A 23,330-nucleotide genomic window follows, 5' to 3' on the forward strand; every position below is an offset into this window, starting at 1 on the left:
GTCCCCTAATGTAGCTACTAGCTACCAAGAATGTCAACTGACTTGGAGTTGTTCTCGTAATTCTTTTTATCAAAGAATGACTTCTGATCTTTAAGCATTAATGCGTTAACCGTAGTTCTTCAAATCTGGAGACACAGTGATTATGAGATGCACTTACTTTATGTACATTAAAAAAGAAAACAACTCTGTCAATTAAGCTACGACACAATAAATTAATGATAGCCCAGACCAGATCATAAGACCCTCTGTTGCTTTGACATCACTTGCATTTGTTCTGAGGGATCTGGCAGCTTCTCCTGCCTTCCCTTGCCTTGCTTGGCATGTAATAGACAACCCTTTTGCACATTTCAGTATTCAAATATAACACATCTTTCTCTGTTCGCAGTGATCTCCCTTTCTTAGGTCCCGTGAAGCACTTGGTTATTCCTTGGCAAGAATAAGAAATTTCTCAATGAGAAATTCTGGTTATTCCTCTGGTGATACATAGTTGCTTCTTTAATAACAAATTTATGCTCTTCTGCTCTGTGTCCGAGTTTTTCGTATACATGATAACTTTTCATTTCAATCCCAAACCATAGTGAAACATTTTGAAGACATTTTAAAGGTAATTAAACTTAATACTCAGTAACAACAATGCTTGTATCTCAAGTGTAGTGTCAAAGTGACAACGATATTGTAGTTATGACTAAGCTTATGCTCAGGCAGTGACAACTTCCTCACAACTGCCACCTGGCCAACCATGGTTGTAAAATGCCACGATTATTGACTGTAAGACATGCCAATTTCAGAGATGTTAAAGTGTGGAAAAAAATGTACATTTTGAATTTATGAAATATGGGAATAATCCACAGTCCAAGTTTGTAAAGTGACTGATGCCTTGATTAGAAAAATTAAAATAGATGACATTGCTAAATAGAATCTCAAACAAATCATAGACTTCTAGATCTGGAAAAATACCTTAAAAGGTCACTGAGGAGCTATGGCAGAGATTAAGAGCACAGGCTCTGGAGCCAGATTACTGGTCTCTTACTAGTGGCTTTGGGCAGATTAATGTGCCTCAGTTTCCCCCTCTGTAAAATGCACTACTTAATTTCTGAGAGTTGTTAATATGTGTACTTGGAACAGTACCTGGCACATTTTAAGTGCTTGATAAGTGCTAACTGTAATTATTATTTAGATCTGCTTGAATAACCCTATTTCTCTTGCAGAATATATTGGTCAGTAGGACTGAGAAAGGAAAAATAAAGAGGGATTATCAGAAAGGAGGCTTCTCCACTCATCTCCTTTTGTGAATGTGAGGCACCAGGCCATAGGCCATCAGTCATTTAGGTGGTCCTCGACACAGCTGTATTGCTGCTGATAATCAAAATGGTGCTCCTTCAGTCTTAACTTAAACCCTCTCTAGCAACAGGAATAGATTCTAGAAGTCTTCAAGATCGATAAGGACTCTCGAGGGGCAGGAAGCTCTCCCTTATGCCTGACTCTTATCTTTTTAGCGAATGCTAAATTTCTTTTTTTCTTGTTGGGTCATTAGCAACAGTTCAAAGCAACTGGTTACCACATAAGCCAATCTGCTCTTAGATGGCCTACCATGTTTTATTTCACACCCAGACACATGTACGTTGTCAAATATGTTGATATATTTGTTATAGCCATTTCATCATCCTAACCCACAGAAGATTAGAATAAGCTGTTTTGGACAGAGGGCAGATTCACCTTCAGGTTCTTTTTTATCTTGTTTATTAGAACAGTTGAAGAGTACGGACACTTTGCCAGTGTGTGATACCTTAATGTTTTGTGCGAGCAAGAACACTGACCGGATTCACGTCTATACTAAGGTAAGCATCATGTGGATTCTGGAAACATACAAAAGGCTTCCTTTTTTCATGTTTCAGTGGAGATAATTAATTTTATTAGCAATGAGATAGGCATCAAGTTCTTTTCCTCCTTAAAGCTAATTTTCAAATTCCTCTGTTAAATCTAAAGGCAATGAGAGGTAAACAGCATAGTAGTTAAGAGTGTAGACTTCACGGCCAGGGTGCCTCAGTTCATACCTGTCACTAACTGTGGAATCTTGGACACAGTACTTAACTGCTCCGTGCCTCAGTCTCCTCAACTGTAAAATATGGAGGAGTTGTTTCCAGGACAAAATAAGCTAATTCCTGTAGGGGACTTAGCACAGTGCCTGGCCGTCATGAGCTCTCACTCAGAGTTGGCTCCTGCACTGATCCTGCAGCTACAGCAGCAGTAGCGTCTCTACAGAAGCCTAAGCCTGCCCATCCGTGTGGAGTAAACCCTAGGAAGCTTTAACAATATGATTGCTCCGATTCCCGCCATAGCCCGGGTTAGCAGCACTCAGACTTTTCAGGACCTCTCTGCACTCCTAAAATTTGTTGAGGACCCAAAGAGCTTTTGTTTATGTGGGTTATATCTATTGATGTTTACTGTTTGAAATTAAAATGGAAACACTTTAAAATATTTGCTTAAGAGTAAGTCCATTACATATTTATAGAAGAAGCATATTTTTATGAAAACGAATTATATCTGCCAAAACAAAAACAGTGTTCAGTGAGGAAAGTGGCATTGTTTTACAGTTTTAGCAATTTCCTCTGAAGTCTCAGTAGAAGACAGTGGGATTCTCAGATCTGCCTGTGCATGGGAAACATTACTGTACATTCAAAAGAGAATGAGAGTGAAAAAGGCCAATGATGTTGTACTATTATTATAAAACTCTTGTGACTCTCTGGATCTTCTGAAAGGGTCTTGCAGACCATGTGAGAATCTTTGGTCGAGAATAACTAGTGTGAGTGTTTGAGAGAAAAAATTACTAAGATTATGAACACTTTTGTTTGTTCTACGGTTTCAAACCTCTAATCTTCATAAGTATCATAAAATAGTATTTGTGCGTTTTTAAACTCATGGGTCACCCTATTGAAAGAATGCCTTTTTGGTCTTGTTTTGTTTTGTTTTGTTTTTTGGCTGTACCACACGGCATGCGGAATCTTAGTTCCCCGACCAGGGCTAGAACCCTCACCCATCCTGTCCTCCACAGTGGAAATGTGGAGCCCTAACCACTGGACTACCAGGGAATTCTCAGAATGCCTTTTTAAAGATAACTTAGGTTGCAGCTGCCCAAACTCAGTTATGGGTTTTCTGCTAAACCAAATATTAGATACAGATAGATGGTGTACCACGTAATAATCTTCAGTTCTAACTGAATATTAGAAGATACTGCTAGAAGATTAGAGATGGCTAGGATCCTGAATACCAGAAGCCCCAGGCAGCCTCCACTGTGGGACCACCACCAAGAGCGATACTGAGAATGAAGACAGGACACGTTCCCCTTAAAGGCTTGGACTTTGGTCCACCATGTGGAACCTCTAGACTCGGGGAGCACCAAGCACCCCTCTGCTCGCCTAGAGACAGGTCTAAGTGCCTGCGCTTCCTTGTCCCCTCATATGGGGAGTTCCAGGCTGTGCTTCTCAGACCATCATGTCTACATGATCTGAGAATAACAGAGAACGGATCCCCCAGGTGCTGGAAGGTCCAGAAGCCGGAAGGCGGACCCCAGGCAGAGCACGTACAGGAATTCAGAAGCCCTTAAACTTTTTACTCTCAGTGAAGCCTCTGCATCCTGGATCATCTGATCAGGGTGTTTCCCCCTTGGGTGGAGACCGGAGAGAAACTGCAAACTCCTGGTAGAGAGTGGAGTGTGCCCACCGCCAGGCAAATACCGTGGCCTCCCTGACCCACATTCTGGCTCGAACGCCCCGCCTGTGCACTAGTCTCAAGTGCATTTTTATGACTCTTCTAAATACTTACATGTCCCCTTGCCATGAAATGTTGTTCAATCAGTTTTCTAAACCTGAGACACTAAGCAGATGAAATGTCAACAGGGATTTTCACAGCTACAGGAGAGTTCAGATGAAAGCTTTCCTTTTTACCTTAGGAGATCTGAAATAAAATCTAGAAACAGAAATTTGGATAAAAATCCTAGTTCAGTGCCTAAAAGAGCACCCTTTAAAAGGAGGAGCAGTAACAGATGTTTAGCATCTTATGTCATGTTAATAGTATACCTCTAAAGAACTGTTCATTTCAGCCAGAATCCCGTGTCTAATGCAGAGTTTAGAGTGATGATTACATATCTAAACTTTTAATCACTATGTAAGTACTTTTTGTATGTTTTTTCCCCCAAAGTGATGTGGGAACTGTAACGTTACCTTTTGGCTGAGAGAATTCTATAGAATGTGGGTTCAACTATTGTTTATACAGTAGATATCCGTATACAAAGATTCTTCTTTCCCTTTGTAAAAGAAATACTTCATGTTTAAACCTCGTATTTGACTGACCACACCCCTCTGCATGGGATCGCTTACCCTTAAGATTGAATGCAGTGAGGACACCCAGAGGGCGTGAGAGCCTGGCCCTCCTTCTCCACTCAGCGTTCTTTCAGGGGAGCTGTGTGGGTGGAATCTTGTCTAGAATGAGCCTCCTCAGTTTATCTTTTAGGAGACTGGGCATGCGATGCCATAATAGAATTCTTTACTTTTAAAATAATTATTAGTGCCTACAGACAAAATGTATTAATATTGCCTTCCTAATCTATAATCAGGATGGAAACCAGATGAACTGTAATTTCATTCCTTTGGATATAAAATTAGACCTTTGGGAAGATTTACCAGCAAGCTTTCAGCTGAAGCAAAATCGCTCCCTGGTAAGAATAGTCCTGCGCGTTTGTTCTAAATGAAAATTTGTTGAGTAATTTTAATGACCTTTTTTGAGGTTAATAAAAGCAGAGCACTTTGTGGCCCGTTGCAGAGTCAAATCACTGGTTGCATTTTAATCAGTCCAGGCAGTGCCTATGAATTACCCCGGTGCTAAGAATAAAATGAAATCTGTTTCCTTGGCAAATGATCACACCTAGGTTTGCTGTTTCTGTGTATAGAATCATCCTCACATCATTTAATTTCTCATTCACAGGATTAGCAACTGTGATGTTTGTATCTGACAGAACCACCTTTTATCTTTGTAGATTAAGTTCTAACACTGACAAGCTCTGAGAGCAGGGATAATACCACGTGGGGTGACTCCATTCGTTGCTGCAAGCATGTGTGTGCAGCCGCAGGCCACATACCCGTTGGGGAGTCCTTAGTTCTCCTCTGTGGCTGATTTATCTTCACTGCTAAGAAGGGTCAGCATCGCAGGGGCTGAGCCAGCAGGCAGTGTACCACTTTTTACAAGAAAATAGTGATTATGTTTTTCCCCTTTGAGCGGAAATGAAACATTGCCCTTGGTTGGCTGCACCTGTCTCAAAGGAAAAGGTAGCCATGAGCTCTTTTCTTTGGTATCATGTAATCTTGATTCTCAGATTGCCAGAAAATAACCAATTACCTATAACTGACCAATAAGTAAGAGTAATGGCAACCCTAATAAAAGGTGCCAGATTTATTATTGATGGCTTCTTTCCTGTGAGAATTTAGGTAGTCAGGTACAAGCGATGCTCAGATGTTGCACTGTGACTGTCACCACCACAAGACCCACTGTCCCCAAGACCAGTTTTGCCTCGGCCACTGGTGGGGTGTGTCTTTCCAACAGCCAGACCACTTTTGGTCTCTATGTGCATTAAAGACATAGGCTGAGTGTCCTGAAGCGTGCCTTTAGAGAGTCTATGGCTTAAACGAGACCTATGCAGAACTGGCCACAGATAGTTCACAATAAAGATAGGAAAACTGCATCAAATGGAAGGAAGCCTTCAACTGTGAAACTCAAAGCCTATTTGGGGGATATAATAAAACATCAGTTTTCAGATGTTATAAGTAGCCTCACTTTCAAAGGAAGATGCCTGGCGAGCTGTACACTCTTTTCATTATCTCATTTTCTGCCAGATTTTGAGGTTTGTTCGAGAATGGAGTAGTCTAACTGCTATGAAGCAAAGGATAATCAGGAAAAGTGGGCAGCTGTTCTGCAGCCCAATTCTTGCTCTGGAAGAGATCACAAAGCAGCAAACCAAACAAAACAGTACCAGGAGGTATGAGTTGTCTGTCTTTATTTCGTACTTTATTACTCGTCATAGTTATTTCTACCGGAGGGTCTAAGGCATTTTATTAACCACTAATGAGATCCTGATGAGTTAAGAGAAAATTATACATCAGATGACAGCTTATATTTTGTGAACTTGATCATATCTGCTGGAAAGGATTCAAGTTGTCTGGGGTGGGGGGGGGTCTTGCTCACTGTGGGTCCTGCTCGTCAGGAGAGAGGCCAGAGTCCCAGGTTGATCTGACCTGTGACCTGCCCAGCCTGGGCTACTGGTTGACAAGAGGAAAACATTTCCCTGATATAACAGTGGAACCTGCCTCTGGGCCCCATCTGCCCTTCATTCTTGGAGTGTGAATCTTGGGTACCATGCAGCATGGGAGCTGGTTCTGTTTGATGTACTACCAGGCAAGTAGCAGAAGGTTAACAATTTTCATGCCCATGGTTGGAAACAACGTAATAGGAAAGGTTAAATGTCTCACATTTGTAACTGTCTTGCCTTTATCATTATAGGTCCCTTTCTACTCTCTGCACACTACCTTTCCTTTCTTGGCATCATCATCATCTTTGCCTCACTCAGACATCCCCTTGTGTGATCTGAAATCCCCATTCTCTGTAGACTGTTGTTCAGCATGAAGCAAAGATTCACAGGGAAAGCAGTCAGCCATTCTACACCCCAACTCTTGCTTTGGAAGAGATCACAAAGCACCAAACCCAACAGCAGCATTGGCAGAAAAAGCCCCTTCCTTTAGCTCTTGCTGTCTCCATATACCCGTACTCTCTTCATCCTCACATTCCATCATTTTATGATCTCTAGCTTTTTCCATGCACACAGGTGAAAAAAATCCATCAATGCGATGTGAAGGGGTGCAGCTGGTTAACTACATTATATTGCAATACTGTGAAAATCTCTTCAGCTGTTTCAGAATAGAGCTGTGGTATATTCATATGCGAGAACAAGGAACGATGTTTGTGATAAATTGTTAAGGGTAAAAATAAGTATAAAAAAGGATGGAGACACAAACATATAATTGCTATCATTGACATAGTAAGTGTCGGGGAGGATACCTTAGAAACACGTATCGGAGGTTTCTCTAGGACTTTGTTCTCAAACGGGCAGTTTCTTCTCTGGGTAGCAGTCTTGTGAGACATTTTTAGATTTTCACAATTAGGGGATACAACTGGGAACATCTAGTGGGTAGAGGCTGGGATATTGCTAAAAATTCTGCAGTGAACAGGAACAAACAAATAGTTACTGATTTCAAAATGTCACTAGTGCACTGTTGAGAAGTTTTACTCTACACCATACGATTAGAAGATTTGTGGAGATGGTAGGGACTTTATACTTTTTGCTGGGATTACAAACTCATGTGAGTAAAAACAAAGCAAGGAACTGTAAATGAATGAATGAGATCAGGTGTAAAACTAGAAAAGGATGGGGTAGGGAGCAGAGCTATAGCAAATTAGAAAGTACATAACCCATCTAACGTCACTCAAATTCAGATTAAAAAATAAAACACTGTAAGAGTCAAATAAAGCCTTTTGACTCGTTGGATATATCCATGAGCTGCCAGTTTTGGACTATCGCCTCAACTCTTTATACTGGTTGAATTTTCCCATGAGTGTGTATTGCTTTATGTAAAAAATACATTAAAAATATACGTGTGTATTCATACATACACACAGAAACCTACACATACATATACACACACACTTAACAAAAAACACGATGCCTGTTTTACTTTTCTCAATACTTCTTCCAGTCCTCTCCTTTTTTCATTTTTATAACCATAGTCTTAGTTGAAGTATTGGTCTTCTCTTTACATGATCATAATACCCTTCCTAACTGAATTTACAGCATGCCCCATTGTTTCTTCTCCAGCAGACATGGAAGCACCACCTCAGAAAGAAGGCTGGTCAGGTGTAAAAGCAAAAGTCATAAAATCAATATAAAACCAAGTCAGACACACAGTGTTATTTATAAAAATATATGTAGGTGATATATTAAAGATAAAACTATGTTAACAAGCAGCGGAGTAAATAATCAGATTTGTATTTTAAGAGCTCACTCTGGCAGCAGTTGGAAGATTAGACTGAAAGGGCAAGACTCGAAGGGAGACAAGTGGCATTAGCTTCCTGTGGCTGCCGTGACAAATTACCACAAACTTAGCAGCTTAAAACAACAGAAATTTATTATCTCACAGTTTTTAAGTCAGCAGTCTGAGTTGGCTCTACTTGTTTCTCTGCTCTGGATTTTACGAGGCTGAAAAAAAGATGGCTGGGCTCTTACTGATAGTCTGGGAAGAATCCATTTCCACACGCATTCAGGTTGTTAACAGAATTCAGTTCATTGTGGTTGTAGGACTTAGGTTTCCTTGCTGACTGTCGACTGGGAGCCACTCTCAGCTTCTTTTTAGTTCTAGCACATGGGCCCCTACATCTCAGGATCAGAAGTGGTGTGTGAAATCCTTCTCATGCTTTGAATTGCTCCCTGTCTTAAGGTCAGCTAATTCATAACCTTAATTACATCTGCAGCATCCCTTTACAGCATTACCTAGATAAGTGTTCAATTGAATACCAGGGAACAGGACTCCTAGGGAGCTATCTTTAAAATTCTGCTTACCACAGACATTAAGAGACTATTACAGTAGACCTGGAGAAAAAAGATGAGGGCTTTTATTGAGGCGTTAGAAATGGGAATGGAGGAAAGAGAGTAAAGAGATGTGTTACAGAGGTAGATCTAGAGACCTTGGTCACTGATGAAAGAGAGGTGGAGAGAGGGGGCTCCAGGGACATGGACTTAGCAGAGCCATGAAAATGAAACATGTGCACCTGCAGAGGAGGATGCTTTGAGGAAGCATGCTGATTCTGGCTGTAGAACCCCAGTAAGTCTCAGTAAACTGGAGTAACTGTGTCTCTCTGAAAGCAGGTATGAAAGATGGGGCTACACAACAGCATTGATTGGAAGTCTATATGAGGAGCAGTTAGACATTGGATGCCTTGCCTTCCCACTGTCCTCTATAGAGAAACTGAACGAGAGAGGCACCAGTCTTGGAAACACCAACCTCAGTGGAGATAAATGGAGAGGCGTTATACTGGAAACTACACTCCCCAGGTCCCTTTCTTGGCTCAGCTGCCATACCAACAGCCACATTTTACTTTGTAGGCATGAGATTAGAGGATTCATCTCTGAAAAGATGGAATGGCTTCAGAATAAAGACACATATATACTAGTTTTCAGGAATTCTCCCAAAAGCAATGGCTAGAACTCCCAACATGATTATCCTCCAGTGGCATCCACTCATTTGCAGGCTGCGTCCAAGCTCAGAGTTTGTAGTCAGCTTTTGAGCAGCTCACTCTTAAATATAAATAGAAGCCAAGATCACCAGCCATTGTTTAGGTTCCTAAGTGGGTTTCCACTTGTCAAAGGGCAGGTCTGATTCACTTGGAAACCTGTGGGTTTAGAATGCCAAGTTTAACCTCTAGCCACAGCTGATCTCTAAAGCAAGTCAACAGCCTAGAGCCCAGCACTGTTCTTTCTTTTTTTTTTTTTTTGGTTGTGCTGGGTCTTGGTTGCAGCAGACGGGTTCCTTAGTTGCAGCATGTGGACTGCTTAGTTGTGGCATGCATGTGGGATCTAGTGCTCTGACCAGGGATCGAACCCAGGCCCCCTGCATTGGGAGCGCAGTCTTAACCACTGCACCACCAGGGAAGTCCTGAGCCCACCACTCTTCTCATTGGTTCAGGCCACCTTCCAACTCACTCCTCTTTTATTGCAAAACTTGCCATCTCCTCTGATCACCCCCATCCAGGAATTACTTGAGTAGACAGTATTCTTCCTTCCCTATCTGTCAAAATTCGGATTTACCATAATCCTTTTGAAAGTTGGTATGCTTACATGAACTTTTTGGCAAAACTCAATGGAAAATTAAATATTGATAACACAGCTATGTTTGAAAAGTTGCCAGCAACCCACTTTGGGGTTGATTGATCCATTTCTTGTGGTTTCCAAAAATTTGTACTTAAACCTCTCATGGGAAGTAACCTCTGGTTATTTTTAGTTCTTAAATCTCTGAATAGATTTCTCAGCATCTTTTTTTTTTAATTAATGAATTAATTTATTTGTGGCTGCGTTGGGTCTTCGTTGCTGCGCACGGGCTTTCTCTAGTTGTGGCGAGCGGGGGCTACTCTTCGTTGCGGTGCGCGGACCTCTCATTGCGGTGGCTTCTCTTGTTGCGGAGCACGGGCTCTAGGCACGCGGGCTTCAGTAGTTGTGGCTCGTGGGCTCTAGAGCGCAGGCTCAGTAGTTGTGGCACACAGGCTTAGTTGCTCCGCAGCATGTGGGATCTTCCCGGACCAGGGCTCGAACCCATGTCCCCTGCATTGGCAGGCGGACTCCCAACCACTGCACCACCAGGGAAGTCCCAGCTTTCTCAGCATCTTTTAAAGTTACTAAATTAAGCTTCTAAGCTTTTAAACATTGAATAATCCCTGAGGCAAGGCTTAATATCCCATTGCCCATCAAAGCTAGAAGCTTTTGAGTTCTTTTAGAATATGCTGGAATACTTTAGCAAAGTGCTTTTGTCAAGGGAATGAAATGGTTGAAGATAGGAGGGGGGAGGGAATTTAGGAGCTAAAAGGGCAAGTTAAAGAATACTTAAAGAATTCACTGTGATTCTTTTTTTTGCTTTAAGAAAGACACACAAGTAGAAATGCCAACATGTGAAAAGATAGTCATCCTTCCTCTTAACAGAAGAAATGCAAATGTAAAGCTATAACAAGATACCTATCACCATTAGCAGAGATATTTTTAACTGATATACCTTGTGCTAGTGAAAGTGTGAGGAAACAGGGGCTCTCCATTGTTGGTGGATGTATAAATTTGTACAAAACCAGAGGAGAACAATTTGTCAAAATCTGTCCAAATTTAAAGCACCCAAGATCTTTGACCCAGCAATTCTACTTCTGGGAATTTATTCTACAGCTACTTATTGTGTAGAAAATAGGGATATTTGGGATGGGGATATTTTGTACAGCATTGTTTGTGATAGCAGAGACTGGAACAACCTAAATGGACATTAATCAGAGACTGGTAAGATACATCATATGGTTTGTCGAAATGATGAAATAACATGCAGCCATTTAAAAAAATAGGGCAATTCTATGTGTGCTAATATGGAAAGATCTCCAAGATGTATGTTTAGGGAAAAAGAGCAAGGTGAAGATTAATGTGTATATTATGCCACCATTTGTTTTTAAAAATAAAAAGTATAATGGGGAGTGACTGCTAATGGCTATGGGTTTCTTTTTGGGGTGATAAAAATGTTCTGGAATTAGATAGTGGTGAAGGTTGTACAGCCTTATGAATATACTAAAATACACTGAATTGTAAACTTGAAAATGGTCAATTTTATGGTATGTGAATTGTATGTCCATAAAAATACAAAGAAAGAAATAAAAGTTATACACATAAAAAATGAACTATTTCTAGAAGGATGTATTGAAAATTGGCAACAGAGATAGTTTGGGGAAGCGGGGAGAAAAGGATGGGAATGGAAGGGAAACACTGTTCACCATATAAAGCAGTGCGTGCCTTTAAAATTGTGAAATATGTGCATGTATCACCTCATCAAAAAATTAATAAACTACTTTATAAAAAGGAGGAATTCTATTAATTACTAAATCTACTTCAACAACATAAAAGCAAATTTCTAAAATTTTACCTGTAACTGCACAATTCCATTGTGATTTAACTTGAATTTTATTGTCAAGTTACCAAATGAAGAAGTATTTGAGAATATGAAAAAAATGCATGTTTAAAGTAATTTTTAAAGAAAATTGCAATAGGTGTAAACTACTAGAGAAACCAGGCCATGCTAATTAGAAGGAATTAATTGGGTAATTGCATTTCACCTACTTAAATTCCCCCGTCACCTTTAATTGGAATAACTTTCCTCTTTACTTCCAGTCCCTAAACCATTATGTGGTATTGATGGTGTTGTGTAATAAGGTTCTGAATCCCACATCAAGAGTGGCTTTATTTCAGTGGAAGATTCCATAAACTCTATATGAGCTGATAATAATGGAAACAACCTTAAGATTATAGACAATGTGATTGAATCTAGTTAACTAAAAAGAGAATCACTTTATCTGAATACACTGATACACTGTTATAACTGATTAAGGTGATGTGAGGAGCCTTGAAGAGAAGACCAATAGGGAGGTGAAAATCCAGTTAGAGATTTTCTGCACAGCTTGGCAAGCAGTTTACTTAGGGCTGTCAGTGGTGCATGTATTTGATCATTTCTTATTCCTACACCCACGCCTTTTTTCCCCTAAGCGAAAATTTGTCCAAAGGATATTGAATGACTCTTGAATTTCTTAGAAAAATAAATCTTGAGAAAACTAATTTGGAACAAAGAGATGTGTTTCCTACATGTGGAGACCAATGTAGAGGGAAAAAATTCCATTCCCTAATTTAAGTATTAGCACAATGAATAGACTCATATATTTCTTTTTCTCCTATTGCTTTTCACAAGGAGAAATGTGAACATGAAATAGAGAAACTCTTATAGGAGAGAGGAAATCTACTTCACATGTATTTGTTTTAGATACATAACCAAAGAAGATGTTGCTGTAGCCTCAGTGGACAAGGTGAAGAATGATGGGGGCCATGTCCGTCTGATCACAAAGGGGTCCAGGCCAGGGGTCCCTTCTACAAAGTAAGGGTTTTTTTTTTTACTTGTCGGGCATAGTAGTACTAAGACTATTCCTTTAAATTTATGCTTTCATTTTTGTAATAATACTTTACCTTTGTGTGGCTACTTTACAGGTTACAAAAAGCTTTTACAATGTAATAGCTCTTCTGTCCTCCTAGCAACCCTGTGAGGCTCCTGATGCCCTCATCTTAGAAATTAGAGGTAAAGAAGGATCCTGCAGGTGGGTCAAGTGACCTGCCTCAGGCCACTAGATGCTAGCAGAGCTGAGGTCAAATCTGGGCTCTGCCCCCCAGTCTTGAGTTCTTACTATCATAAAAAGTTTTCTTTTAACACTCTAACAGCCAGCCATGGAAAATGAGCAAAGCAGCTATTGTAATTCCCATGTAGGACTTTTCAACAAAACTGAGTAATGTACCTTTTCCTTTTATTCTAACAAATGGAGTTTATGTCCTACCATGTTTCATCTCTAATTTTAATTCTGTCGACGCAGAGTTTACCCGTAGGAGGTGCGTATTTAGCAAGTCTCCTGTTCTAATTCCTATCAGCACTGTTAACTCCCTGGCTCTGTCACTTAATGGATATGAATGATCTTTTTCCTGAAGGCCAGCAGAGGCCGGAAGAGAGTGTTCCTGGAAGCCTTGGTAACGGCCTCTCGGTCCTAATGGGGTGTGTGACCTGACACATCTAGAGAGCAGGGTAGCCACTAACTTTAGCTGAGGTTTTCCATCACCCTGCCCTTTCCCAGCCTAAAGAAGCATTTTCTAACTTCTCATTTTCCTTCTCGAGAGTCTGAGTGTGTAACTTGAAGACATCTAAGTTCCCAAGAGAGGCAGCATATTTGTTTGCAAATTATTTTTTTGAACACAACATTCTTTCTTTTACTTGCCGTGGAGTAGTGTGCCGACTATAGCTATTTCATTTCCACACTGAATCACAAAATCTGTGGGCCCCATATTTACTGTTTATCAGTATAGAAACTTTGAAGACCTTTAAATGAAGTAAAAATTACTTTGAATAGAGTAAGCCTTCATTAGTTACCTAATCAATATTTTGCTCATTCTAGAGAATTTTTTGAAGATGGAGCTTGTGTCCCATTTCTAAATCCCAGCACAGCCCAAGCTGATCTCACTGTGAAACCTTCTACATCCAAAGGCTATTTGCAAGCTGTGGATAATGAAGGAAATCCACTTTGCCTTCGCTGTCAGCAACCCACTTGCCACAGTAAGCAAGAGCATAAAGCAAGTGCTTGGGATTCACGGTTTTGCTCTCTGAAATGTCAGGAGGAGTTTTGGATTCGATCTAATAACAGTTACCTGCGGGCCAAAGTATTTGAAATTGAACATGGCGTGTGTCAGCTATGTAATCTGAATGCACAAGAACTCTTTTTACGTCTGAGAGATGCCCCTAAAAGTCAGAGGAAGAATCTTCTGGATCTTACCTGGACCTCAAAGCTCCCATTAGAACAGGTAAATTATAATCATGTGACTGATAGAAGGCAACATTGCACTGAGTGATGAATACTGACTCACTTTCTTTTTTAAACTTTTTAATGTGGGGATTTTCAAATACATATACAAAAGTAGAGAGAATGATGGACCCACATACCCATCACCCAACTTTAACAGTTACCAACATTTTGCCATTCATCTTCATCTGTCCCTCACCTCAATTCTTTCTCTCCTGGAATTATTTTAAACCAAATTCCAGACAGCGTTTCATTTCACCCTTAAATACTTTCATTATGTATGTCTCACAGATAAAGACTTTCTTTCTCCCTCCCCCCCTTTTTCTTTCTCTCTTTTATTATTTATTTATTCTTTTAATTGAAGTATAGTTGATTTACAATGTTGTGTTAATTACTGCTGTACAGAAAAGTGACTCAGTTATACATATATATACATTCTTTTTTTAATATTCTTTTCCATTATGGTTTATTCATCATAGGTCTGTCTCTCTTTTAAATATCCCGATATCCATCATCACACCCAACACAATTATAATTCCGCAGTTATAGTAAGTCCGTGTTTGGTTTCCCATGTTCTCTCAGAAATGTCTTTTTACAATTGCTTTCTTCAAATTAGGATCAAAATATCACCCACACATTGCATTTGGTCATTACACCTTTTACGTTCCATATAATCTGTAATATCACCCCATCCCTTTTTTACACTATAAATTGTTACATTTGCCTTTAGAATTTCCCACATTCTGGATTTGTCTCCCTGTATCCTCATGATGTTGTCTGACATGTTTCTCTATCCCCCTGATTTCCTGAATAATGGTTATAAGATCTAGAGGTTTAATTAGATTCTGACTAGATTATTTTGGGAAGAGACCTTAACAGATAGTACATTGCATTGAGAGGCACTTATGGTATGCTTGTTCCACTTTTCATGGTGTTAGTATTGAATGACAAGGGGTAAACAGATAACCCCCAAAATGTAGTCGTTACAACGAGAAGAAAACTTATATATGTTTATCCCATTGTAAAATGTAATTCATGACAAAAATAGTATTCTTAGCACACTATTCTCAGTATTTACTTTGACTCCCAAAACTCAGTTGGATTTCCAGTGTTGTGATCTGATAAGTACTAAATTTCAAACTAGAGCAAAATGTGTAATTTTGTAGTAAGCTTAGTTTTGAAAAAAATCACTCTCCGTCTGCTAAAATATTGGGTAAGTTCCAGCCAGGGAGTCAAATCTTATATTTTTATTTACCTAGTATTGCTGAATCATGACAGAATTAATAAGCATTTCTGCAAAGATGAATTAGCATGACTTTGTTAGGGAAATGCACTCTTCCCCTAATGTTATCCAGAGTTCCTGAAAGATCCTTTGGTCTAACTGGTGAGGGTCACGTCACACCCATCCCGGAGGTGTCAGCCAGACTCCAGTTGCTTGCTGCTGCCTCCATGTGGAGGCTTCCGGAAGACACACAATGAAATGACTCAAGAACATCTTGAAAGCAGTCTGTCCAAGAATGCAGAAGTTACACAGTACACATCTAAAAGAGAAGCGCTCAGAGAATCAGGAGCACCGCAGGGCCCAGATGGAATGACCAGTGGGAGAGGGAGTGATTCTTTCTGGAGGTGAGTTTAGGATGTTGAAGACTGGCCCCAAGTGATTCCGAATTGCTGGGAAGAATAAAGAAGCACCTTCTGGATCACAGGATCTGTCAGAATGGAGACTGCTCAGCACAGAAGAATCGGTTACAAAAGACAGAACCAAAATGGATTTTTTTTCCTAAGAATATGCCATTTGTTTGATGCACAAGACTGCCACATGAAGTCTCCTCCCACAATGCCAACCTCAAAAATAAAAACCATTATATATCTTCTAACAGAATTTGGGAAGTTCAGTGTAGAAGAGACAGTCAGTCCATCTGTAACAGAGTTAAGGTGGACAAAGGTTACTGCTCCAATTTGCTGCTTCCTGGGGCTGCTCTTGGGCCAGACACTGCTGCTAAGGTCCCTGAGCCATCCATGGGCCTGACAACTTTCCTAAAGCACTTTAGAGCTATGTCACAGATTCCCATGGCCAGCAGCCTTGAAGTCGATTATAATATCTTCCTTGTTCAAGACCAAGGAACAAGGAAGATATTATAATATCGTCTTCACACTCGTCTTTGTGATATTTAAACAACTCTACACTGCTATGTTGTGAGCTGGTTTTACTACCTCAGATAAAATGCTAAAATACATCCCGTTTGAATGTAGGTTATTATTCGTTAAATATGAAGTATGCATATATGGACTGGCCTAAATAGTGGCTGCTTTAAATGAACATCTTTTTTATTCCAAATATGCAAGCAACAGAGATTTGTTCTAGAAATTTGATTCCAGTCCATGTAACTTAGGAGGTTCCCAGGTAATAGCATAAAAGTTCTGGGTGATATCTGTTAATATTAAACTGTCATTGGTATACTAACAAATGCATTTAGGTCAACAATTAAAAGACGAGTCAGTAATATTCAGAAGTTTTTCATTTCTAATCTGTTCTTTTTTTTTTTTCTCAGTTTTGTTTTAGTGACTATATAAACTAGCTCAAAGGTGCAGAAGCAATTGATTTTTCCCAGTCTGTCAGAAGGCTTGGTATTTTATACTTGCTTGTAATTTTTTCAAAATGGGTTAGGTAAGGGGGGGAAAAAACCTTTTTCAGAAACATATTTTTTATTGCTTTCAAATTGCTAACCTAGAGGGTTTTTCCTACTCACAATAAAAGCTATAAAAAAAAAAAAGCTAAACCATCCTAATGTATTTTTCCCTGTGATTCTGCTGTGTGAACATGATTGCACAATGCAAACCCAACAGTTCCCACAGTGTATGTTGAAAATTGCTGATCTTGTGTTCTTATTACAGCTTAATGAAATGATAAGAAACCCAGGGGAAGGGCATTTCTGGCAGGTGGACCACATCAAGCCAGTGTCTGGTGGAGGAGGACAGTGCTCCCTGGACAACCTGCAGACCCTCTGCACAATCTGTCACAAAGAGGTCAGTGAAGCTCGCAGACACATTTGACTCCATCTTGAGATATCAAATTGAAAATTGTGCATACAGGTGTGGAAGATTACGTGTGTGAATCTATATCCCTAGTCTGGGATCCGAGATTTATTTTATTCTTTTCATCACTTAACACTTGAGTTTTCTCTTGGGGCCTATGCAAGTTCTCAGTCACAGATGAAAAACAAACTGCTTCCCTTTCTATTCATTCTAGGACCAGGAAATTTTCACCACCACCTAGAAGAAAATGAATACAACTTACATATTGCATAGTCTTGAAAAGATCCAGATCCTCAAACTAGAAGTTTAGTAAATGGGGACAGTGACATATGTTTGCATCTGCAGCTAAATATGTCCTGAAATATCTGAGAACATTAATAAATTATCTCTAGGACCAACTCAGTTCAACATGCAAACATTACACTGCTGACCTAAATGTGAAACCTGTTAACCTTGGTACATCTTGGAGCAATTACCTATTGCTTAAGAGGAGAAGAGGAGAATGACATAATATTGTCTGTCAACTAGGATGAATTTTTAACAGGCAGTTCAGCAAAAGGTCATAGGATCTGCCTCTTGAGATATAATCTTAGAAAGAAGCACACATTCAATATGCAACTTTGTATCCAACTTTTTTTTTTAATTATGGCAACATTTAAGCATTTTCCCATTCCCATGATAAGCATTCAGTGTTTATCATCTGAAATGGCTGCTATTGTCCTGTTGAATACGTTTCTACTTTGGTTTATTCAGCCATTCTCATACTGATGAACATTGAAGTTGTTTACATTTTTTGGTGCATATACACAATGCTGCCAACCGCGTTTTTCTGTATATAATTTTTTACATTTTGAGGTTGTTCCTTTAGATTCTCAGATGTAAAAATCACTGAGTCAAGTGTTTAGATATTTTTGAGACTGTAGGAGATAAATTTTCTCCAAGCTGTTTTCCAAAGGACTACGCTCATATACGCTCCTCCCCCCCCCCCCCCCCCCCCCCCCCCCCGGCACTGAACGGGAGTGCCCGTTTAACTGCACTTGTTATTGCCGATGCGGTGAGAGAAGAATTATTGTGTTTACAAAAGACCCTGATGTTTGTAAAAATGCTAATCAATTGTATTTACACCTTTTTTTTTCTTTCATTTTTTGGCCGTGCCATGCGCTATATGGGATCTTAGTTCCCCGACCAGGGAGCAAACCCATGCACCCTGCGTTGGAAGCGTGGCGTCTTAACCACTGGACCACCAGGGAAGTCCTACACTTTTGAGAACTGTTCAGCTCCTTTGCAAGTGTTCATATCATATGAGCACTTTCTTAGCCTCCTTTTAATATTTCAGATTCCTCAATTTCTCCACAAACATAATATTTACATAAACGGGATCATCTCATAAGCAGGGCTTTTTATTTATTTTTAGTTTTAACCTTTTTTCTCTCCTTACCCCTTCCACCTGGATCACTTCACATGTACATGGACTTCAGCTGGGGAAAAAAAGTCATCTGATTTCTCAGCTGTGCAAATTATTAGCACATTCAAGACCTATAAGAAAATGAAGATATAGCAAAAGAGAATGTTGCACCCTCTGTAATCACTTTTTCAGAGTCTTATGAAAAACTTTATTTGTGGGAGCAGCAGAAGAATCCAGTTCTGTTCTATCTCGTTTTGGTTTTTTGCGTTGGCTTGGCTGTTGGGTTGGGAAAGGCTTCAGAGCCCAGAGAACAGGAGGTGGGTGGGCCCTGCACACACTACAGTCTGGGAAATTGCCATGTGGGTGAGGGGAATCATGGCCTCCCCTAGTCCACAAATGAGGTATTTACCATCTCACTGGGTAGCAAGACAGCCCCCAAAGCTGTGCATTTTCTCCTCAGCATCTGGTCCTAAGTGAACCTACGACCTCAGAGCTACTGGAGTCCTCTGCTTGTGGCTTAGTAACCCCCTCATTGCAAAGCACTGGTAAATGAGTGTGTTGATAATGTATATTTTTTTAACAGAATACAAAGAGTTTTTGAGTTTCTGTAGCCAGTACTTTTTTTTTTAACATGTGTACACATGCATTTTTTTTTTAACTCTTAGAGAACTGCAAGACAAGCCAAGGAAAGAAGTCAGGTGAGAAGACGATCTCTAGCATCAAAGCATGGATCAGACATCACAAGATATTTAGTAAAGAAATGAAGTATCAACATTTTTGAATAGAAGATTATGGTTCGTATGTGGAGAATTCAACATAAATTATTTTTCATGTTAGTGTAATTTTTTTTTATAAATTTATTTTACTTTCTTGACTGCGTTGGGTCTTTGTTAATGCAAGCAGGCTTTCTCTAGTTGTGGCGAGCGGAGGCTACTCTTCGTTGCGGTGCGCAGGCTTCTCATTGTGGTGGCTTCTCTTGCTGCGGAGCACGGGCTCTAGGCATGCGGGCTCCTGTAGTTGTGGCTCACGGGCTCAGTAGTTGTGGCTCACAGGCTCAGTAGTTGTGGCTTGTAGGCTCTAGAGCACAGGCTCAGTAGTTGTGGCGCATGAGTTTAGTTGCTCCGCGGCATGTGGGATCTTCCCGGACCAGGGCTCGAACCCGTGTCCCCTGCGTTGGCAGGCAGATTCTTAACCACTGCGCCACCAGGGAAGCTCTCGTGTAATATTTTAAGAATGAAAATTTTCAGAACAAAAATCAAGACTTCGACTTCCCTTTTCATGTTTAAAGCTTTTTGTGTTCAGTAGCTTTTGAAAGTTTTAACAGAAAATGAGATACAATACTAAATATTTCTATGATCTTCTTGATTTTGTGCAGACTCTCGTTTCGGTAAGGTTTTGTTAAGCTTTCAATTCCTTTGTACCCTAATTACAGTATTATGCATAGATTGTTTTTGAAAAATATACTCTCGATTACTTGAAAAACGCTGCTGGATTAGTATTGGTTCTGGACTGCTGTGTGTCTAAATGGAACATTGTAAAACCATAAGGGAAATTTCAGAGGCAAATCATCATTATTTAGGACTTCTGGGCCAATTGTGACCTGCCTGCTTAGTATGCAATAGAGACTCTTGTTCACTAAATGCCTCCAAAATGGGACTGGGGTACACATTTTGAATGTTGTCTTCTTTGTTTTATTTCTTAGCCAATTGTCTATTGAAAAGATGCTTTTGAAGATAAGCTAATTGGACCCATGGTGTTTGTGGACAAATTCAGGGGTTCTGGCTAAAGTAATTGTTAAAAATGTTTAAAAACTGAGAACAAAATGCCACTTAAACTTCATTTTTTAATTAGTTTGTTTTAATGCATAAATCTAGGCATACTGTCAAAGCACCCTTTGTCTCCTGGTTACCATTTTTTGTTCTTAAAATCCTGTTTTATTAAAAGTGTATTCCTGGAACCTCTTTTAAAAGGAATGATGATGATAAAACACTTTATACTGAAACATGATCAGATGGAGATATATGTTAAAGTGCAAGGGTAATATTAAAATGTGACTGATTGATATTCAAAAATAAAAGAGTGATGGTAAAAGAAAACCAAGGCATAATCCTGCATTACGTCAGAATCATGAGAGCAAAGTGTCAGAACTCCACAAAATACAGGGCCAAGGAAGAACTACATTCACAAAAGTCCTGTTTGTAAATACTGTTTGGATGTAAACCACATTAGTTTGAGCACTCTTTAGTTTTAATTAGTAGCTAGTATTTTACAACATAGAGGACTTATTTTTATAAATATTATACAATCATGAACCTTACGGAGTTTTTATTAAGTTTACAGTATTTCATTGTATGAGATCCAATAGTATCGTTCATTTTATAAATTAGTTGGTCTTTCTTTGGCCTCCTTTCTGCTTTGCTGGTCAGGCTTTTTGCAGTTTTCTGCCTCATTACCAGGGTAACCTAGGATTCCTCACAGCTGAGAGCTGAGAAGCCAGCACACTGCTTTTCCTCCAGCATGAGGTGTCTGCAAGTGAGACTTTGGTCTAAGTAGGTCAGATTTGAGTGGAGCTTGCTCTTTAGATCAAACTAAAGTGGTAATTCTAGGGAGAAAATTCTTAGATGTAGGAACTGTATGATGGTTTGAGATGGAATGAGCCATGAAGATGGTTTCTCTATTTGCCAGATTTCAAAATTCCAACCAGTTAAAAATGCTATAAGAGCATCAAAAAAATTAAAGTAGTTAGGAATATATTTAACCAAGAAGGTGAAAGATTTGTACACTGAAACTACAAGTCTTTGGCGAAAGAAAATGAAGAAGAAGACACCAACAAATGGAAAAAATTCCACATTCATGGATCAGACAAATAAATATTGTTAAAATATCCATACCACCCGAAGTAATCTACAGATTCAATGCAATCCCTATCAAAATTCCCATGGCGTTTTCAAGTAGAAAAAAATCGTAAAATTTGTATGGAACCATAAATGACCCCAAATAGCCAAATCAGTCTTGAGAAAGAAGAACAAATGTGGAGGTATCACTCTTCTGCCCATTTTTTGGATCGGGTTGTTTGTTTTTTAGATATTGAGCTGCATGAGCTGTTTGTATATTTTGGAGATTAATCCCCTGTTGGTTGTTTCATTTGCAAATATTTTCTCCCATTCTGAGGGTTGTCTTGTCTTTTTATTTATGGTTTCCTTTGCTTTGCAAAAGATTTTGAGTTTAATTAGGTCCTATTTGTTTATTTTTATTACTCTAGGAAGTGGATCAAAAAAGATATTGCTGCGATTTATGTAAAAAAGTGATCTGCCTATGTTTTCCTCTAAGAGTTTTATAGTGTCCGGCCTTACATTTAGGTCTTTGATCCATTTTGAGTTTATTTTTGTGTGTGGTGTTAGAGAATGTTCTAATTTCATTCTTTTACATGTTGCTGTCCAGTTTTCCCAGCACCACTTATTGAAAAGACTGTGTTTTCTCCATTGTATATTCTTGTCTTGTTTGTCATGGATTAATTGACCATAGGTGCATGGGTTTTTTTTTTATTTTATTGAATTATAGTTGATTTACAATTTTGTGTTAGTTTCAGATGTACAGCTTCAGATGTTCAGCAGAGGGATTCAGTTATACATATATGTATATTCATTCTTTTTCAGATTCTTTGCTTATATAGGTTATCACAGAATATTGAGTAGAATTCCCTGTGCCATATACTAGGGTCCTTATTGGTTATCTATCTTATGTAGGGTAAGTAGTGTGTGTATGTTAATCCCAAGCTTCTGATTCATCACTCCCCACCACGTTTCCCCTTTGGTAACCATAAATTTGTTTTCAATATCTGTAAGTCTGTTTTGTAAATAAGTTCATTTGTATCATTTTTAAAATTAGATTCCACATATGAGTGATATTATATGATATTTGTCTTTCTCTGTCTGACTTACTTCATTTACTATGATAATCTCTAGGTCCATCCATGTTGTTGCAAATGGCATTATTTTGTTCCCTTTTGTGGCTGAGTAATATTCCATTGTAAAAATGTAGCACATTTTCTTTATCCATTTCTCTGTCAGTGGACATTTAGTTTGTTTCCATGTCTTGGCTATTGGATATAGTGCTGCAATAAACATTGGGGTGCATGTATCTGTTTAATTATGGTTTTCTCCAGATATATGCCCAGTAGTGGGATTGCTGGGTCATATGGTAACTCTATTTTTAGTTTTTTAAGGAACCTCCATACTGTTCTCCATAGTGGCTGTACCATTTACATTCCCACCAACAGTGGAAGAGGGTTGCCTTTTCTCCACACACTCTCCAGCATTTATTGTTTGTAGACCTTTTGACGATGGCCATTCTGACTGGTGTGAAGTGATGCCTCATTGTAGTTTTGATTTGCATTTCTCTAATGATTAGTGATGTTGAGCATCCTTTCATGTGTTTGTTGGCAATCTGTATATCTTCTTTGGAGAAATGTGTATTTAGGTCTTCTGCCCATTTGGGGATTGGGTTGTTTTTTGGGGGGTTTTTGTTTTTGGTATTGAGGTATTTGAGCTCTTTGTATATTTTGGAGATTAATCCCTTTGTAGTTTGCTTTGTTTGAAAATATTTTCTCCCATTCTATGGGTTGTCTTTTCGTTTTCTTTATGGTTTCCTTTGCTGTGCAAAAGCTTTT

General features: G+C 39.3%; 1 protein-coding gene across 4 annotated transcripts in view; it reads left to right on the plus strand.

Annotated features, from left to right (window-relative positions):
• The window catches only part of ZRANB3 (zinc finger RANBP2-type containing 3), a 297,735-nt gene that overhangs the window by 246,225 nt on the left and 28,180 nt on the right, over positions 1 to 23,330 (plus strand). For 3 of the 4 annotated variants that reach the window (XM_027132307.1, XM_027132325.1, XM_027132333.1), the window contains 7 exons: positions 1,747 to 1,838; positions 4,613 to 4,714; positions 5,886 to 6,028; positions 12,648 to 12,758; positions 13,819 to 14,221; positions 17,116 to 17,247; positions 19,327 to 19,536. In XM_027132307.1, the coding sequence (XP_026988108.1) occupies positions 1,747 to 1,838; positions 4,613 to 4,714; positions 5,886 to 6,028; positions 12,648 to 12,758; positions 13,819 to 14,221; positions 17,116 to 17,247; positions 19,327 to 19,425 (1,082 nt within the window). In that variant the 3' untranslated portion in view covers positions 19,426 to 19,536. Of the gene's footprint in view, positions 1 to 1,746; positions 1,839 to 4,612; positions 4,715 to 5,885; positions 6,029 to 12,647; positions 12,759 to 13,818; positions 14,222 to 17,115; positions 17,248 to 19,326; positions 19,537 to 23,330 lie in introns of those variants that run through there. The other variant, XM_027132316.1, reaches the window with a different exon arrangement.

This window comes from Aethalodelphis obliquidens, unplaced genomic scaffold (genome assembly GCF_003676395.1).
Source record: "Aethalodelphis obliquidens isolate GAN/ISIS:26980383/991018 unplaced genomic scaffold, ASM367639v1 scaffold2, whole genome shotgun sequence".
In the NCBI taxonomy this organism is placed as follows: Eukaryota; Metazoa; Chordata; class Mammalia; order Artiodactyla; family Delphinidae; genus Aethalodelphis; species Aethalodelphis obliquidens.